At 43.9% G+C, this 19,799-nt stretch overlaps 3 protein-coding genes across 5 annotated transcripts in view; 2 read left to right on the forward strand and 1 right to left on the reverse strand.

Annotated features, from left to right (window-relative positions):
- The window catches only part of tmem65 (transmembrane protein 65), a 41,785-nt gene extending 36,587 nt beyond the window's left edge, over window positions 1–5,198 (forward strand). The window contains exons 6-7 of the mRNA XM_082522647.1: window positions 777–882; window positions 1,350–5,198. Of these exons, the coding sequence (XP_082378773.1) occupies window positions 777–882; window positions 1,350–1,460 (217 nt within the window). The 3' untranslated portion in view covers window positions 1,461–5,198. The remainder of the gene's footprint in view (window positions 1–776; window positions 883–1,349) is intronic.
- Window positions 1–19,799, forward strand: part of LOC309699511 (E3 ubiquitin-protein ligase RNF139-like) — a 77,756-nt gene that overhangs the window by 51,023 nt on the left and 6,934 nt on the right. The window lies entirely within an intron of this gene.
- Window positions 6,580–19,799, reverse strand: part of LOC309699508 (protein MTSS 1-like) — a 70,281-nt gene continuing 57,061 nt past the window's right edge. The window contains exons 10-16 of one of the 3 annotated variants that reach the window (XM_082522558.1): window positions 19,474–19,571; window positions 18,884–19,106; window positions 14,117–14,353; window positions 12,552–12,719; window positions 12,229–12,385; window positions 11,205–11,867; window positions 6,580–7,646 (exon numbers count right to left, since the gene is read on the reverse strand). In XM_082522558.1, coding sequence (XP_082378684.1) covers window positions 11,215–11,867; window positions 12,229–12,385; window positions 12,552–12,719; window positions 14,117–14,353; window positions 18,884–19,106; window positions 19,474–19,571 — 1,536 coding nt within the window. In that variant the 3' untranslated portion in view covers window positions 6,580–7,646; window positions 11,205–11,214. Of the gene's footprint in view, window positions 11,868–12,228; window positions 12,386–12,551; window positions 12,720–14,116; window positions 14,354–18,883; window positions 19,107–19,473; window positions 19,572–19,799 lie in introns of all 3 variants that reach the window. The other 2 variants (XM_082522557.1, XM_082522559.1) reach the window with 2 other exon arrangements.

A 19,799-nucleotide genomic window follows, 5' to 3' on the forward strand; every position in this document is an offset into this window, starting at 1 on the left:
AGTCTGAATGAAAAACAGATTTTTAGCTGTTGATCTGATCTGGTTTAGTTTTAATCGTTACTCCGGCACTAAAACATCCAAAAATACACACATGTTATGAGCTCTTCCTGTTTTCCGGGTTTGAAAATGAAACTGTTGAGTGTGTGTGTGTGTGTGTGTATATATAGTGTTTATGTTAACAGGATCTTCACTTCAGAGGCTCAAACTTTGCTGTTCGGCCTTTTTAATTGCGCTAACAGTTGTGCAGAAGAAGGCTAGCCTTATCCCGAGTGTGTAGTTCAGCACAAATGTCGAGGCAGAATCACCTGGATGAGTGATGAAACATTTCTCCCACTGAAAACGCTGAAGCCACATGAACAGAACAAACTGTCTGGGATTTCCTATTCCTATTACTGTGACCTCTGACCCCTGTAAGCCTCAGCTGAGCTGGGATGTGAGCTGGCTGCACGCTCCCTTTGGTTGGTTGAGCAGTTATGGAAGTTTTTACTTGGTTTGAATAACGTCTGGAAGAAGACAAAGCTGCTAAACCAGCATCCAAAGCATGCAAAGCGTTGGCACTGAATGCTGGCAAACTTGATCTGCATCGGCCCGTTTCGCAGATTTCAGTTTCTGCAGGAATTATCGCAGACGTCTCCACAGCTGATGTCCCCAAAACTGGGCAACTCGCACATGAAGGACATGGATGGAAAACCACGAGCACGTGTTTTATTTTTGGGTGAAGTGATGTCACTAAATGCCTGTGCAGCGATTAACACACATTTGTTGTCTGTGTGAAGTCTTGCAGGTTATGTGGAGGTTCTGGCCTCCAAACTGGGGATGCAGGTTCCAGATCTGACGCCCAAGCAGGTGGACATGTGGCAGACCAGGCTCAGCTCTCACATGGTGAGGTTTTTCCTTTGGGTCTTATTTTTAAATCCTCTTCATGTTCTTATTCGTAGTGGCAACAAAAGAGGGATAATGGGAAGGAAGAGGAAGCAGGAGTTCATGCTTCTTTATCTCAGAGCAAGCAGGGCGCTCCACTTTTCCAGGTTATTAAATAAAGTGTTGATTATAATCAGCTGCACTTATCACAACAGATAATGTTCAAAGGGGCGAAAATGCAGGAAGTTTGTGGTGGAGCCACATGAGTGTTTAAAATAAGGAAACAGAGTTTATTCGTATCAAACAGATCCTGTCAGAGGTGTGTAAGAGCATGAAAGGGAAGTTAAAACTACCACCTCATGAATAATCCATGTATCCTGAGATAAGAGCATCGCTGCCCAGACTTTCCGAAGCTAGTTTCACCTCTGCACACCCGACTGTTTGAGGATAACAGATTCTGATGATTTCTCCTTCGCCTCCTGCTGCAGGGTAAGGCCATCGGCGTGTCCATCGGCTGTATTTTGGGGATGTTCCCGCTGTTTTTCCTAGGCGACGATGACGAGAAGGAGGACGGCGACGCGCCATCAGGCTCCTCCTAACACGCCACTACATCTTCATAACACTGCTGATGTCACAGCTCTAAGAAAAGAAAAAAAAAAAGTATTTACAGTCGGACGTTTCTCTGTCATCCTGCTCGGGCGGCGTACAGTTTGAGGGAACGTAATTGGCCGCTGACCGCGACCAGAGTTATTTTTACACCGTCGGCTCCAAGAAAGCGGCGTCTGTTGGTTCAGCGGGAGGTTCAAGCTGCGATTCTCATCGATTCTTCATATCAGTCCCATTCCCAGTTTTCTGGGCGCAAAAGCAGAGAGGAAACGGCCGCATAGTTGTTATAATCTTTATGGCTGCAGAGTCCCTGCACGCACATTTTCAGAGTAATTTATTTGCCAAAAAAGAGGAAAAGCACACAATAAATGCCAATAACGTCCACTCGTGACCCCCTGAAAGCCTGCTAGGAGTAACTAGGAGACATAATCCAGGTGATGGGTCACAGTGACGGGTTTCTGCCTGTGCAGAAAGTGTTCTAATAGTCACTGAACCACATCTGTATGGATGTATTGTGACTCATCACTAAAGGAGAAAGCATTAAATATGATTTACTGAAAGCAAAAAGATCCTTATTGATAATTCAGGCTGATTTAAAATCACGATAATGTGAAAAATCTGATGTTGTTGCAGCCCCAGTGTGGATGTGGCTCAGACTGTAAAAGCACGTCTTTGTGACACATCATCTGAAATGAGAATCTGCTCCGCCTCTGTTGAGCAGCACAAATAGAAAACTGGGTTTAATTTAGCAGCTATTCCGCTTTAATCCCACATATCAGTTTATGAATATCCAAAAATCTCTTGCTGATGTTAGCGGTTGGTCATACCTGACCAGGTGAGGCTGCAGATCTCAGTGCACTGCTCGTTGCCAGCATGACTTTATCAGTGTTTGTAGTAAAAACTTGTTTAGCCGATCTAGGTCACTGCAGGTGGGCAGCAGGTAGCCGATCGGTGCAGTGCGTGAATTTGCACCGTTAATCAAAACGTTTTAAACATTCAGTTTCATGGCTTATCGAAGGTTTGTCGCTTTGTGCTCCAACCGCATGTTTTCCAACTATTCCAGCACCACAAACGTCCACAATAATGGATTCACTCCTGGACTCTGTTCCCGCTGTCACATCACCAGCTCAGCTCTCCGTGCAGTGTGAAGCTAAAGCGCCCAAATCTGCGAGGAGACCACACGGAAGCTGGGAACAAGTGGAAATTCACAAAGGGATACGAAGTAAAGCTGCAGGAGCAGTTTCAATGGTTTTGCTGCACGCGGTGTTTTGACGCCACATTTCCTTTCACAGTTTCAGCAGTCAGAGGTTGCTTAGCATAAAAAAGGGATCCTGGAGTCTCACGCTGTGATGTGTCCTAATTTTAACCTGATAAAAAGGGAGATGCGGTGCTGGCGGAGACCCTGGAGAGAGAGGCCCGTGCAAAACGAACATACGCGTAACCTTGGTGCTGATTTCGCTGCTTGGCATTTAATCCAGTAGTTTTTTCCCCCCGTATCAGTATGTTAGTCGAGTTCCCAGAAATTCACATGTTCGGCTTTCCTCTCTGCGACTCGGTCCCAGGGGCTGATGGGAAGAATCGATGCTTCTCTGGTGGAACAAAACTTTGATTTCCCTCCCACAGACGGCTCGTGTAAATCCGCCCGGGCAGCTCGGAGGATGGGAAACCCTCTGCAGTCTCAGCACCGCCGGTGTGGTTTATTCTTCCCAGACATCGGCGCTGTAGCAGCGACGAGTGTTTCCCATCCCGACAGCAGAAACACGGACGCGACTGTTTCAGACACTAGCTCACGTTTCGTTTTGATCTCTGATTAATTGGAGGAACAAAAAAAAAGAAAAAAGCACAAATTTTTAAATTTTCTCTTCAGCAGACACTTTATACATTTACAGACTTCATCTCCAAAAACACTATTTATTCATGAGTCAAAGCAACAAGTGTTTTGTCACGACTTGCTCTGGAAGCGAGCGGACTTCCCCGTCGAGTCGCCGCCATCCTGCAAATCTGAAAACGTGTCATCTGCTACCTCGAGGAATGATTTCTGTGTTTGCATGAACTTGTGTAGCTCTGTAATCTCGTCAGATGGTTTTTATGAGTGCTTAGAGATGTAGGAGGCGTTCAGTGGCAGCGCACACTCGGGAAACTGAAGTTTCTATTTTCAGCTCTGGGCTCCGTTCTGAGCTTTCCAAGGTCGCTCTGTATCTGTTTGTTTTACTTTCTCCACCATCTTTTCCTTCGTTCTCTCACACGGTCGCTTCACTCGCATCCAGGTTTTCCTTCTTTTTGTTAGCTTTTGTTTGATGACTTGAAGCTGCAGATGGTGCCTGAGAAGGTGCGATTCAAAGTCAGAGAAGTGGCTCAGACTTTGTCACCATTAAACACTCCAGCTGTCGACAGACCTCTAAGGTGCTTCTTATAACGACGCTGAACCCACGTCAGGCGTTTCCTCCTCTTCATCCTCAGACGCCCGCGCCCCCAGCTTCCTGTCTCAGTGTTTTGTTTGCTGCTTGATTTGGGCTTCCACAGTGACTCTTTTCTTATTGATCAGCAGCTTCATCATTTTTAGATTTAACAAACTGTCAGAAATCATCTTATTATTCCAGGAGCTGCTGAGACTTACTTGGATAATTCAGATTCTCACATTTTAGAGGCAAAAATCAGATTGTTTTTGTTTCTAATAGGTGAAAATGTCTTTGCCAGCTGCTTAAAACACACAGTGAGTATTTTCAGGCTGTTAGATGTTTAGAAGGACTTCTCTTCCTCCTGCAGTCTTCTATCAGCTCATTCTACATCAGACATCTTTCCCTACGAGGTGCTCGACCTGTCACCCTGTGACAGCTGGGATAGGCTCCACCCCTCTGTTCTCTGCTGGGCTTTGATGTCTGATCAGTGCAATAATGTGCAGTTTTTGTTCAATATGTTTTGTGCAATCCAAAGCAAACTGATGGATAATTAGAGAACGTTGGCTGCGGTGTGGTTCAGCAGTTGCGAGATGAAGGTTGATCCAGGTCGATCATCACAGCATCATTATCTTGTTTTTATCAGCCTTACATTCTTCAGACGTCCTCCCGCCATCACAAGTTTCCTGATAAAAACTGATGTGTGGTTTTGAGTCCTGCTGTTTTTCTAGCAGATTATGAAATGTTTGTCTTCAGAGGGACGGAGACGCTTTAAGCACGAATCCCAACGCATCCTCTGAATTAAAGGAATTAAGAGCTGTGAGCTCAGACAGAAATGTTTGCACGGTGTTTTAATGAGGGTTTGGACTCGACTGCAGGAGACATTCAAGTTTGTCGTTGGATTAACTGTAAAAGCCTCGAGGGAAGTGAGCTCTTTGTCTGCCCGTCTCATTAGGACAGATTAGTTAAGTCTGAGTCTGTGTGAACCTGGTAAAACTGAGGATGCTTCAGAGAACTCGTTTGCTTTCTCATGTTTGTGTTTATTTTACACGAGGAAAAGATTTTAATCAACTTTTTGTTTGTTTTGCTTTTTTAAGATGATATTTTCCTTCATTTAATTGTGTGAAGTCATCCTTTGAAGCCTATAAACAAGAAGTTTGTCATGTAAGGCTGTCGGGTAAAGGAATGCCGTGTTGTGCTGCCATCTGGTGGACAGTCTGGAACAGCCGCTGCGCACTGATGCATGTACAGTATGTACCGAACAACCTGGACTGTTGAAGGATGATGTGTGGATGTATTTTGCAACATTGTGCAATTAAAACAAAAGTAAATGAATACGAGTGTTTGCTTGTGGCTCTGCAGGTGATGCTTCACTGACCTCTCGTTCATTCATTCATTGGGGACTCCAGGCTGAGCACGCTGCTGCGAGCAGGACTGAGCTCACGTTCAGTGTTTAAAGGTCCTGAAAACAGCACGTTCATTTGAATCATGAGCTCAGACTGTAAAGCAAAGATGGATGTAGCCACTGTGAGGTCACTTTTAGCCCTTTTCCCACTCGTACCTGCTTACACAGCTCGACTGCGTTTCGCTCCCCATTACAATCGAGGACCACCTAATGTGCGTGGGGTCGTTACAGCATCGCTCTAGTCCAATCGCGTCATTTGTATGCGTGTCTCAAAACCTGCCGAGCGACATCACTGACTGGTCATGAGGTCTGCTGAGGTCGAACACTCAGCTTGGTGTTTTGAAGCAGACATGAGTATGACTGAGGATCTCTGCACACTCGCTGGATAAAGACTCATCACATCACTGATTACCATCTTGGTTTATCCTTATTCTTCCGCGCTCTGGACTGCAGGTTTCTCATGAGCAGGTTCCTGGTTCAAACCCCGCCTGGAGTTTGCATGTTCACCCAGAGGAGAGATGCAGGTAAAGTGTACAGACCGAAGCATTTGCTTGAATCTATGGTTAAATATGTAGTGTGAAGCACTTTGAGTGTATATTTGTTTTATTCCTTTAAAACATTTCTGGTTTAATCCTAAGAAAATCTTGTAAACTCTCACCTGAACCCAAAACTCACTTTGTAAACTGTGCTGTGATTGCAGCCATTCCCCAGCTCTCTGTGAATGGTTCTCATGGCCATTGATCAGTGGTTGTTGATCAATGGTCATGAGAAGGAACTGAGGAACTGACCTCCCGGCCCATTGTTCCCTCACTGGGCTGGTTTCAGTCATTATGCAAATGTGCTGTTTATAAGAAAACCTGCAGTCAGCTGAGACTGAAGGAGGCAGTTGGATGATGACGAAACGTTTCTACGTCCAGATGAACAGAATCAACTTTTTGGAGATTTACTTTGTAAACATATCTTTAAATAATCATAATGGTGAAATGTTGTCATTTTATGTCTTTATTTATAAGAACAAAAGAGTAAAACCCTAAAATAACTCCCTTATATTTCAAAGAACTTGATTTAAATTTCACCAGAACAAATAAAATCTGTCGATCGACTCGTAGACGGAAGCCTGCACGTCTTTAATTCATATCAGACGTTTCCCAGCGCGTCCTCGTCCTCCTGCTTCCTCTGCTTAAATCATTTTATCAGAATAAGAAACCTGATTTTCGTAATATCGGATGCTGATTCATTTACAAAATAAACGATGAAAATCGTGATTTGGAGCATCAACAACCTCGAATGAATAAATAGACTCAATTATTTGTCAGTACTTGATAAGTTTATTAAGGGACAATCAAAACGTCTTGCATGAAAAAGTAGGACCAAAGATAACCAATCGTTTATCTTAAGCCCAAGCTCACAGTCAAACTAAAGGTTTCCTACTTTAGCCTCATGAAGTTAAATAGAAACAAAAAACGATAAAAGCAAAGCGCAGGTTTCCCTCGTCATCAGGTGCACATCGAACGTACGATTTTATTTTACAGCCAAGATCCAACAAAAAACCGGTTTACATAGAAAAAGATGATTAATATTCAGGAACATGAAGCAGAATTTACAGAATTACAAAAGTAGTAAAAAAAAATTAAATAAAAAAGGTTTTTTACTTCTAGCACCACAGGCAGGAGTGAGTTCGTCACAGCGCTGGAAAGGTCTGTAGCTGCTGCAGATTTAGGATTTTAATAAAACCTGTTTGTTTCCTCACGGTTTTAAAAAACAGCTGAAATGAGATGGAGAAAAGCTGCTGTTCTTACAGGAGCCATGCTGAGTTCAAGGCTAGTGGGAAATTTGTCAGTAAAAAGTTACATTCATGTGCCGTTACTTTTATTAAAATCAATAAAAATTAAACCTCACTTGTACATCGGCTTAAAGTGATTATTATAGTGAGTGAGTGATGTTAGCGAAGCTGTTGATCTCAACCTCGTTGCTGAATTTTTAACGGATTTAGTTTTTGACATTTCACTACGAAGGCGTAGCGGATAATAACTTTTATAAATCAGAACTGGAGCAGACTTTTTACCTGACACACTGTACGCGGTTGTTTTTGTAAGTCTAATTTAAAGTCTTTTTATTAATAAGAGCTGCAGTTTGCCTTAAAATCCGCCTTTTATTTACCATCGTAAGAGCAAACTGGGGAAGTAAAGGACTGCTGTCCCAAAGTTTAGGCCTCAATCTGTGATTTATAAAATGCATTTTTCACTCTGGCTCCTCCCTCTTTAAGATACCTTTAAGCCAGCTTTCTGCTGATTGGATGGGTCCGGCAAACAGAAGGCTCAACGGCAGGTGGGTGGGGCTTAAACGTGCCGAGGGGTCTCTCTCAGTGCCTGAAAGATCTGAGAGCATAAAAAGCCGACATGAACAAACACTGACTTCATATCTGAATCTGTGGCCACGTTTACAATGAGAATCCACCACAGTACGTGTACATCTGACAGAATAAATCATAATACTTCAAACTTACAAGAAAGATATTTGAAATATTTTTAAATAGGCTTTTTGTTGTTGTGCAATAAATGATAACTGACTAAAAATGCATTTTTTGTAAAACGTGCACCCGAGACTATGGTGATAATTAATCTAAGGGCCAAAATTCTAATTCTGATACTTTCCATAAAATAAAGTGGCTGTATCAAAATCTGTTGAGGAAATGCACGAGGGAAACCTCATAGTTATAGGAGAGCACCTGAAGGAGGAGTATCATACAAAGAAATCAAACCCAGAGCTTCTTTAAGCGTATACGGTAAGACATTAGGCAACTCATCTGAAAATGAAAGGCTGAAGTTTAAAGGGTTAAACGGACACACTGACAGCTGCTGTGTTTACAGCTCGGGGACAAGAGTGGCGTCTCAACACACTGAGGACCGGGTCGCTGGCTTTTCATCTAACTTGGTTTTTCTAACCCGGTGCGCTCTGAATGTGTGACACATTTAAACGAATCATTTTCCAGCTTTGACGGGAATTCTAACGCTCCTCTGATCCTCAGTGTGTGTCGGCCTCACTCGGATCATCGATGACAAACATCTACAGAGTCTTCAAACACTCAGCTTCATACGCTTGTTATCGCGTCAGCCACACACGACTGGATTTGTAAACCTGCACAGGAGAATGAGCCTGGATTTTTTTTAAAAACGAAGCCGGCTTCGGTCGTCGTACAGGGCGTCAAACAACCGTCACACACAGCAGGAAACGTTTCTGCATCCTGCAGGAATCTAAACTGCATCCTGGTCCAGAAGAGTTGGATCAACAGAGGAGAGAAGCAGGCTAATAAATCATTATGCTCAGCTAAACAAAGCAAACGAAAGACGACATGCATATTAAATATAGTCTCGTTAATAGGTTTTATATGCTCAACAGGTCAAACGAAAAAGATGGGAATATTTAAATTAATAAATGCTTAAAGCACGTAATAATTATGTGGTGACTACATATTAGCAGTGCTATTTGGTAGAAATGGGAGTTTTAGTGTATTTCAGCTTGCTGACAGCTAAAATCTGACATGTATTAACAAGCTAGTACAGTTAAAGTATACATACGTACTGGACTTATATTCATATTAGTATGCAGCAGGGTCTGATTGTGTGCAGCTAAGAGGATCTCCTGGTGGGTCACGTCGGCCTCGTGTGGTGTCACTGTGGAGGTCCACAGGCAGCTGAGGCTCAGTGTTTTTAAAAACATCAATTAGAGCTTTGTTCTCACCAATCATTGACAGCTGTTGGTTATTTTTAATGGCATCTCTAAATTTGATGGGATGAGCTCGTGCAGTCGTGCACTAGCATCAGATCTTAATTTTTGTAAAATACGATGAGGCACGACAGGACTACTCGTAGAATCACTTTTCTAAGTGATGATATATCAAAGCTCAAATAGAAGTGGGCGTTAATAATAATTTGACTTTACTTTTGTTCATTTTTTTTCGAGCAGTCTCTGAACTGGAGACAATTTCAGGACCAAGATGAATAAGACGTGAACGGCACTCTGTGGATCAGCGTGTGAAGGATTTGACTTCATAGCTGTATAAAGTGTTGGACCTCCAACATGGTTACCACAGCGTGTCCCGCACCACCTGAAACACCTCCACACACTGAACAGTTGGTGTTTTTAGGCTAGTAAGTAACAGTTTGGGACTAAAAACAAGCTAAACTCCAAACCAGCATGTTGTGCATCTCCTCTCTTTAGAGATTTTTATACATGACACCGTTTATACTTGTAGGCAGAATACTGGGGGGGTCGACCGACCACGTTCAGCCTTCCAAAGTGACTGTGTTCAACCGTCTTGCTCTTTCAGGGCAGTCATTTGGCATTTTTGGGAAGTCGGCTATCCTTAGACTTGTACACATTTCTGGCTTACACACAATTTAATATGTGCACACTGCACATTTCAGTATTTAGTAAAAAGTGCTAACTACGACTGAGTTATACAACATAGACCAGATTTTCTGCGTTTTAGATATTAAGCATTAAACATCAGGTCACAGGCCAATAATTTAAGCACTGACCGAGCAGTAACTTCACTAAAATAACATCCACAACTGTTTAAATCTGTGCCTCCTAAATCAGCACACTTCTATTACACCAGACCAATACACAAATCCACATGATTGTATTTACTACAGATACGCAGTAGCACAGGAGGAAACTGTGGTAGCCTCTGTTACTGCACTGCTATGGACTTGGAGTGTTGGCTGACGCACGCTGTGGCCATGCTGCGTTGCTAATGGTGTTTCTGTATTTTTGTGCATTTTTAAATTGCTCAAATTTCACAAAGTGCTTTTGACAAGCACAGAATCGCAGTGAGAGGAAATGAACCTCCAACGGCACCTTGCAGTATTGTTTTCAGCTTAGAAATTCAGAGCCGGGACGTTGTTTGGACAGCAGCCTTAACCTCGAGTTGTTCCATCCAGAGTTCCTGATCCTCTCCTGCTGCCGGGGTTTTCTTATTCGGTTTAAGAGGCAAAAGGATCATTTATACTGAGGCAAACTGAATACATGCAGGTCAGTCTACTGTAACAACAGAAAATCCTTAGTTGCGAATGGTTACACGCCACTCTTCAATACGCTGCCCTACATATACAAATCCTCTTTCAGGTGGTGTCCAAGTACAACTCTCTGTCAAACACCATACTCATGTTTGTACATAAAGAAAATCCAGCATTAAATATGTAAGTCGTATTCAGCACACAGGCTTTTGGCACCTTTAGTGGAAATGGGAGACTACGAGGGTGTAAAACATACAAACACATCAAAATAGAAATATGTACATACAAATAATGATTTGATCTTTCGAAAATATTCCATCACTCCTCCCAGCTCAGCGTCGTCTGTCTGAGAAGTGTTCTCTTCTTCTACCTTCACTTCTCCCCAACATTAGGATTTCATTTCATTTAAGCCTCTTTTTTCCTGCTACAAGGTCGACCTTGTCCAGGCGTCTCTCGGTCGTCAGGATGATCCCGTCTCCCTCGCTCTGTTATCGAAGTTGCCCTGAGGAAACGATCTCGGATCAGAGTTCCTGGCTCGGCCTCGCGCAGGAACTAGAACTGATTTTAAAGGGAGATGTGCTTAACAAGTCCAGTCAACACTTTGTGGAAAGTTTACTTAAAATTTCTCCTTGTGCACCTGTGCAGGTGAGGCTGGAGGCGATCCCAGCTGACAATGGACTCGGTCTTTGTTTGATTTAAATGCAAATATTATTACTCTTTGGCCAAACTGTGAAAATGCACATTTTTTTGTAATCACTGCTAAAAGACAAGATTTCTAAAATGATCCTCAATCAGAGTCTCTGGGCAACTTCCTCCTGTTACTGGCATCCATTTGATGTCATAGCATTAACCATTTTGTGTCCCTTCCAACAGTATTTTCAGCCAGGGACACAAAATGGCTCATGTCAAACCAACCTTTGCAGTCTCAGTGAATCATTGGTGCTGATCGGTCGTTGGTTGTCGTCTTCTTGAGCTTGACGCCTCGTCGGATGGCCACCAGAAAGTCCTCCACCTCAGCGTATTCTGTTTCCTCCAAGAGCTCTGGGAGGGGTCGACGCTCCCACTCTGATGACCGACCGCTGGGCTGTGGAGGTGGGGTTGGAGGATCCGATCCCTTGCCCATGTGCTGGATCTCCCAAGGGACAGACTTTGGTGACAATGACCCGTTGCTGCCTGGTGACAGAGGAGTGGTGGCCGGGCTTAGCGGGGTCCGCGGGGTGTTGCCGTCTTCTGACGCTGCTTTGCTGGGGAATCCAGGGTGTTCAGGCACAGTGGGAGTCTTAACTGGGATCATGGGGGGCTTGATGGGGATGGGGCCCAGGTTGAGGCCCCCGGATGGTCGTCGCAAGTTGGGTTTGGAGGACGGTGTCCGTCTGATAGTAGCAACCCCCGGGGTGATTACAGCAGAGGGGTTGGAAGGCAGGCCAGCAGTGGAAGCAGGGCGTTTAGACTGAAACATGCGGCGGTAGGACTGGGTGATGTCGCTGTTCCTCGGGATAGTGGAGGATTTATCAAAGTCTGAGGACTGCTGCTCCACCTCCTGATCTGCTCCCACAGAGTAGTAGTCACAGTCCGATACTACAGAGACCAGGAGGGGGGAGAATTTAGCACGATAACAGAATTTGTTTGAATAGAGCAGAGTCAGCTGATGATCTCAAGCATTCCCCAGATATTATATAATTAAAGTCTTTTTAATTCACGTTAACTTTAATTAGATTTTTTCTGTTTAGAGTTTAGACCAGAGCGAGATTTGAGACGTTCAGAAGAGACACAACGGAAGTTTGTTTTTCAGTGATTCAATTCAGGCTTGTTTCTGGGTCCAGTGAACATTTGAATAAAGTTAGTGCTGAGCTTAGCAGCAACGCATCCTTTGCTGGAGTTAAACTGTGAAGTAGTTTGTATTTAATTAATCTGGTGGGAGTAAGTTAAGTATGTTTACCCTGTGAGGAGATGGTGTCCTCTGAGCAGCAGGGTGTGTTGGTCTGGCTGCTGTAGCCGCTGGAGCCTTGCAGGGAATCTCTGCTGGAGCCGTGGATGTCCAGCTGGAGGCCGCGGGCCAGAGCTCTGGCCAGCTCCTCACGGGTCTCCCTGTCCACCTGTCAGAGACACACACACACACACACACACACACACACACACACACACACACAGGGGAATATGTGAATTATTGGGATTCGTCTGTCCAATCAGAATGCTCCCAGTTAGTCATGTGACTTTCTATTCAAGGACTTGTTTGGCATTTTGCTGGTCATTGTGTCCGACCTTGGGGGATGATGAAGTGTTGTTTCCTTTGCCCCTGTTTGGCTCCTCTCCTGGTGTGGTGACATCAGCACCCTGGTGGCTGCTGGGATCTGTAGTCTCTCTCCTGTCCTTGCTCCTCTTCAGGGTATTAACCATGGGCTGATCGTACGGGCCTGGTTTGGCCCAATCCTACACAGGAAGATATCATCAATAACAGTAAAATAGTTTTTTAATATTGTTGTTAATTTTGTCCATTAGTCAAACGTCCAAATAGAAGCATGAACAGAGGGATGTTTCTTTTATAGAAATGACAAAAATGCTCATGTTTGCTGCTGTGAGCAAACATTTGGAAACTGTTGCAAGAACACCAGAGGTCTATGCAAGCAAACCAAACCATTTTATAGGTCGCACCTCAAAACACGCCTTTAAAAGTAGAAGCTATTATATAAACTGTAAAAATGTAAACCACAGCCTTGCAGTTGGATGCCTCCACCTCCCAGTGAAGTTGGAGTTTACAACTCAGCCACAACATTAAAACCACACACAGGTGAAATGAATCGACGCCGATCGTTTACTTGCGTCCTGGTGTCCATAAGGATTGGACTTTATCGCATACCGCCCACCTAAACAAAAACCTCCAATGACACTCCCCAACGGCAGCTGCCTCCCCCATCAGGAGAGGATACGCCACAAGAACAAGTCATTGAGGAAAAGTCCTTATATCCCAAATCCAATCAGAACACCAGAGCAGACACCCTGTCCCACAGCCCAGCGGGCCGAAAGGACCAGACTGTCACCATCCCAGAGCCAGTCACCCCACAGAACACTCGCTGTGGTCCTTATAGGTCAGAGTTGTTTTAACAGCATAACAGGGACCTACACAAAATTAGTCAGATGTTTAATGTTGTGGTTGATTCGTACATATGTACAGAAGACTTTAAATGCATTTAGCATGTGGGCAACAATTCAATTTGACATCTGAATGAACCCGTCGACAGAATGTGAGGAAACAGCTATGGCATCATGTTAAAGGCGTCTCTGTCCGGTGGGTGTTGCAGGACCGGGCTGCATTCTCAGCTTTATGAATGAAGAATCCGATTTGCCCCAAACACAACATGAAAAATCTCAGAATTATTCGAGCTTGCATTATCACAACAAGGCTACAGGCTATGAAACACTGGATTAGAAGTTATGTACATTTGAAAGTAGAAGTTGTAGTTCTCGGCTGAACAGCTAGGCTAATGCTTTTAGGTAAAATGCTGCCACCTGGTGGTGAGAGGAGTTTTGTAAAAAAGTACCTGAAAAATGGACAACCTGAAAACTCACGCCTGTCACCAGCACAGGTAAGCAAGGCTCTCTGTATAGTGATAATCAATGTTGTTTTAAAGTTTACGTTTCAATTTTTAATCTTAAAGATAAGCAGGAATAAAATTAACAAAAATATCAGGTGAAATTGATCCTAAATTGAATTGACTGGAAAATGAGAAACTTTTGAGAGAATGAACTGACATCAAGAAAGAAGAGAAAATAACACACAGATCAACTCAAAGAAAAGAGGAGGACATCGGGGAGAATGAGGATCAAACCTTCCAGGACGGGACTCTGGATGATGGGATCACTCCAAGCCCCGAGGGGCTGAGAGGCAGGAACTCTCCTGATTGGCCGCAGCCTGAGCGAGACCACGGCCACGTGGGTGAAACGGACGAACAGGAGGGCGAGGAGATGGGAGAGGTGGTGGTAGTGGTGGTGGGAGAGGAGTAGGAGAAGTATGAAGGGTGGAGGTGGGGGTCCTGGGCTCCGTGATGGTCAAAACCATTTGTCAACTGAATGTGAATGAATGAAGAAGCAGAAACAATTCAAAAATTAAAGATGACGCTCACGACCGAGGAGTGAAAACACGAGACATGAGCGCAAAAACAGGTGCTTCATGCGGCAGAAAAAGCAAATGTTTGGGCGGCAGTGAGGTCCCAGCATTCATACACATCCAAACATCAAACATCAAACATCCTGATTTATAGCACTGACGATTTCATCTGGAGTTTCTTTGAAGCAGATGATTTTTTTCACTTTTTAATCAGTATTTTATTTCACTGGCCTTTCCCAGTTTCTGAGATTTTGCAAAACAATTATGAAAAGAATTTGTAGTCTTACAAAAATTCGCTTCAACTAATGCCACCCGAAATACTCCCTACACATTTGTATTTCACATTTACAGTGGGGCAAAAAAGTATTTAGTCAGCCACCGATTGTGCAAGTTCCCCCACCTAAAATGATGACAGAGGTCAGTAATTTGCACCAGAGGTACACTTCAACTGTGAGAGACAGAATGTGAAAAAAAAATCCATGAATCCACATGGTAGGATTTGTAAAGAATTTATTCGTAAATTAGGGTGGAAAATAAGTATTTGGTCAATAACAAAAATACAACTCAATACTTTGTAACATAACCTTTGTTGGCAATAACAGAGGTCAAACGTTTACTATAGGTCTTTACCAGGTTTGCACACACAGTAGCTGGTATTTTGGCCCATTCCTCCATGCAGATCTTCTCGAGAGCAGTGATGTTTTGGGGCTGTCGCCGAGCAACACGGACTTTCAACTCCCGCCACAGATTTTCTATGGGGTTGAGGTCTGGAGACTGGCTAGGCCACTCCAGGACTTTCAAATGCTTCTTACGGAGCCACTCCTTTGTTGCCCGGGCGGTGTGTTTTGGATCATTGTCATGTTGGAAGACCCAGCCTCGTTTCATCTTCAAAGTTCTCACTGATGGAAGGAGGTTTTGGCTCAAAATCTCACGATACATGGCCCCATTCATTCTGTCCTTAACACGGATCAGTCGTCCTGTCCCCTTGGCAGAAAAACAGCCCCATAGCATGATGTTTCCACCCCCATGCTTCACAGTAGGTATGGTGTTCTTGGGATGCAACTCAGTATTCTTCTTCCTCCAAACACGACGAGTTGAGTTTATACCAAAAGGTTCTACTTTGGTTTCATCTGACCACATGACATTCTCCCAATCCTCTGCTGTATCATCCATGTGCTCTCTGGCAAACTTCAGACGGGCCTGGACATGCACTGGCTTCAGCAGCGGAACACGTCTGGCACTGCGGGATTTGATTCCCTGCCGTTGTAGTGTGTTACTGATGGTGACCTTTGTTACTTTGGTCCCAGCTCTCTGCAGGTCATTCACCAGGTCCCCCCGTGTGGTTCTGGGATCTTTGCTCACCGTTCTCATGATCATTTTGACCCCACGGGATGAGATCTTGCGTGGAGCCCCAGATCGAGGGAGATTATCAGTGGTCTTGTATGTCTTCCATTTTCTGATGATTGCTCCCACAGTTGATTTTTTCACACCAAGCTGCTTGCCTATTGTAGATTCACTCTTCCCAGTCTGGTGCAGGTCTACAATACTTTTCCTGGTGTCCTTCGAAAGCTCTTTGGTCTTGGCCATGGCGGAGTTTGGAGTCTGACTGTTTGAGGCTGTGGACAGGTGTCTTTTATACAGATGATGAGTTCAAACAGGTGCCATTCATACAGGTAACGAGTGGGGGACAGAAAAGCTTCTTACAGAAGACGTTACAGGTCTGTGAGAGCCAGAGATTTTCCTTGTTTGAGGTGACCAAATACTTATTTTCCACCCTAATTTACGAATAAATTCTTTACAAATCCTACCATGTGGATTCATGGATTTTTTTTTCACATTCTGTCTCTCACAGTTTAAGTGTACCTCTGGTGCAAATTACTGACCTCCGTCATCATTTTAGGTGGGGGAACTTGCACAATCGGTGGCTGACTAAATACTTTTTTGCCCCACTGTATGCATCTTTAATTGCAACAGAGTAATTTTATTCTACGCTAAAGATACTTTTACTTAAGCCAATAACATCTCAGCAAATATAATGAAAGTCGATCTTTGTTATGTTTTTTGTTTTGGCAATTTATCCATGTGAAGCCCTGCCGGAGGAGGAGGAGAGCCCTGCATAAGTTCTGATAACCAACTAAATTATGAACCATCACTGGGGACCATATGGTGATGTTCATTAGGTTTCACTGCACGTTTCCTGTTTTAGTGACGTAGCTGAGATGTGCATCAAAGTCACTCAGTCCCAACTGTGCATTCACAAGTAAATCAAACATGTCGACTCAATATTGATTTTAAAAAGTTTAGAATAACTGTTTGCCTGAGAGCCTCATCATATAAATATCTCATATATTCTGAACAGTTACCTGGTAAAATGACCAGGTAACCTGACCTCTTCACCCTGACACACTGACCATAAACAGACCAGACTGGGATTTCTTTGGCTTTTGTAAATGTTTCTGTTTGACAAACCTGAGGGGAAATCTGTTTGTTTTTGGTCCCTTTATTGCTCACAGAGCTGGGTTCCCTTTACATGCGAGTAATCTTTTAATCCATTTCACGGTGGAGTGAACATCGTGTGCTGTTCTTAGTTTTCAGGATGTTGATGATTATCAGGCTGCCAATCAAACCTGGAATATTTCTTCCTCCTCAGCCAACACTAGATTATATTTTAATTGTTCATTTATTCATTGCCAGTGTTGAGCACTGAATGTAATTGGATTTGTTAAGCAGCTGGAAACGTTTCTGTGCAGTCGGCTTTTTGTGCTTCATGAAGGCTCCCGTTCATATCACTCAAAAATAAAAGCTGACACACGACTCACCTGGAAAAACAAGAACAACAAAACACTAACACAATTGTGTGTCTACGTGTTCACCTGCTGCTGCCCGGAGCGTGGCTCGGGGTGTGAGGGTGAGGAAGAAGAGGAGTACGAGGAAGGCCCCACAGTGACAGACTGAGAGGGTGAAGCAGAGACGCACGACTGCAGCAGCGCCATGCAGAGCGCACACAGAGACAGCAGTTTGCAGGAAGCACAGAGGGAAGCCAAGAAAACAGATCAAAACACAGACACGAGAGAAAAGCAGAGGAAGCAGCAACAAACAGGTTAGAACAGCAGGACAACCAGTGCTGGGGAGCATTAATGCACATGCAGTTTTCAGATTTCTGCACGTCTAAAATGATTAAGACGGGTTTAAGTGCAGTGAAATTGGGTTAGGATGTGTTAGGAGGAGTGAATCTATGAAACATTTAATGAGAAGCTGTAATCTCCCAAACACTGATCCCAGGTCAGAGGTCAAACAGAGCAAAGACGAAGCAGAAGCCGGTTCAGCAGGTGGAAAGAGAAACTATCAACTTTATGATTTTTTTTTTTTTTTTAAAAGCACTACTGCTAGTATTTTCTCATTATATTTAACAGTGAGTCATGTTGGAGTGAAAATCAGAAACAGAGCTAACGCAGGCTGAAGCTTCAGGTCTGTGTCTTCTTCTATTATGTGATTCATGACTGGTTAAAGTTTTATAATAGCAGCATGGCTGATCAGTGTCACAGCGCGCTGGGTTACTGAGGTGAGGTGAAGATGAAAGCACACAGCAGGCTGTCGCACTCTGAACGTCTCCTTCCTCTCACACACAAACATCCTGTCATTTTGTTCATGTGCTAAATTATCAGCACAAACAAACTGACTACATATAATCTTTACGTCCTAATTATCTTTGCTGAAAAAACATCAGCACCAACAGACCGTGGACACCTTCACGCGCCGTCTTTGGATATTTAATTAATGTAAATTATCTTGGCACAGCACTAAAACTAAAATGATCGTATTTAAAATAGCTTAACTCGAGTAGTGCCTATGATGTGTTTTATATATCAATGTATATACATGTATGTATATGCAGCTGGGTAGCGTAGTGGTAAGCAGGTGCTGCAGTTCCAATTCCCGCCTGAGGCGTCTCACAGCTAGAGCCAGGGGCGATATCATCACCTCCACCTGATTGGGCACCAGGATCGTTGAGTGCGAGAGGAACTGATCTATTTAAAATAAAGCCTGTGTAGGCTCGACAACGTAAACACTGACCAGTGTCTGTACCCTGAAGGCGCTTAACAAGACTGGATGCAGATGACGTCTGAATGAATGTCGTTGCTGTATATCCTGGTCTCGTTCAGGATTTTGTCATTTCTCCAACATGACGACGAGATTGACTTTTTTGTTTTTAAACAAGTAACAGCAAAAGATGATGTTGTTGTTATGAGTGTTAGACATGGCTCTAAATTTGACGATACCTCGAGTTTATAGATAGATAGAAACCATCTATCTCTCTGAGGTTACTGAGACACGCACACGCGACATGTGGCTTCCAGCTAACAAACACACCACATCGTAGGAACTGGGGAACATCCGCAGACATCATAAACAGAACTCACTGGTTTATTTTTGGCGTCTGTTCTCAGTGAGTCGATGACTAAAAGCACTGAGCCGCGACTTTTGTTACCTGCAGGGTCTCTGGGGGCATCGGTGAAGGGGATTTGGACTGGTAGGCGTCCTGAGAGATGAAGCCAGAGTCGTGTGAGGAGATTGAAGAGAGGCGGGCAGGTGTCTGCTGGGGCAGCACTGAGGAGGAAGAGGAGGAGGCGCGATAACGGAAGTGGGAGGTCGGGGAGTGACAGTGTGAGCCGCTGGAGCGAGAGTCGCTGCTGTTCACGCTGTTCAGGCTGCTGTGGGCCGGACGGGAGGAGACAAATAAATGTCAGAAAGAAGGAAACCTGAGAAGCTCTGAAGTCATTCGCTGATTTTCTGTTTTAAAATCTCAGCTCATCACATGAAAGAATAAACAATCAACCCGAAAAATGAGTCAGGCAGATGAAATATTCTGAGTAATAAGACATGATGGTAAAATAACATTTACTGGAGTCATTTCTCTTTGATAAATCAAAACTTTCAAAAAAATCGAAGATTTTTTAAAAAAGCTGTAGTTCCACTTGTTAACCACAGAGAGGCAGCAGAGGACAGGCTCTCAGCAGACCACCTTATCTCCCTCTATTGTTGAGATAATAAGCAGCTGGCAGCAGCCACATAACTAACCTGCACATGCTGGACTTCCTGGATACGGTGGTGCTTGGTGACGAGGGAGGAGTTTGGTAGGACCAGGTGCACTCGGAGCCCTTCAGGTCTACGATTACCTGGAGAGAAAAAAATGCTGTGAATCGTCTATGATGTTTCTGTGAAGGTGTCTGTGTGCAGTCAGGTCAAAGGAAGGCGTGTTTACTCCGTGTCGAGGTTACCACTGATCAGCGGGTAGAGTGAGTGAAGGTGTACTGAACGTGCTTAAATCAAAAACCCTTCTGAAATATTTTAATCGGTACAGAACGGGGCTGAAACTGAGACATTTATAACAGAGGACAAATCGT

The sequence above is a fragment of the Aulonocara stuartgranti genome (genome assembly GCF_965226115.1).
Source record: "Aulonocara stuartgranti genome assembly, chromosome: 22".
NCBI lineage: Eukaryota > Metazoa > Chordata > Actinopteri > Cichliformes > Cichlidae > Aulonocara > Aulonocara stuartgranti.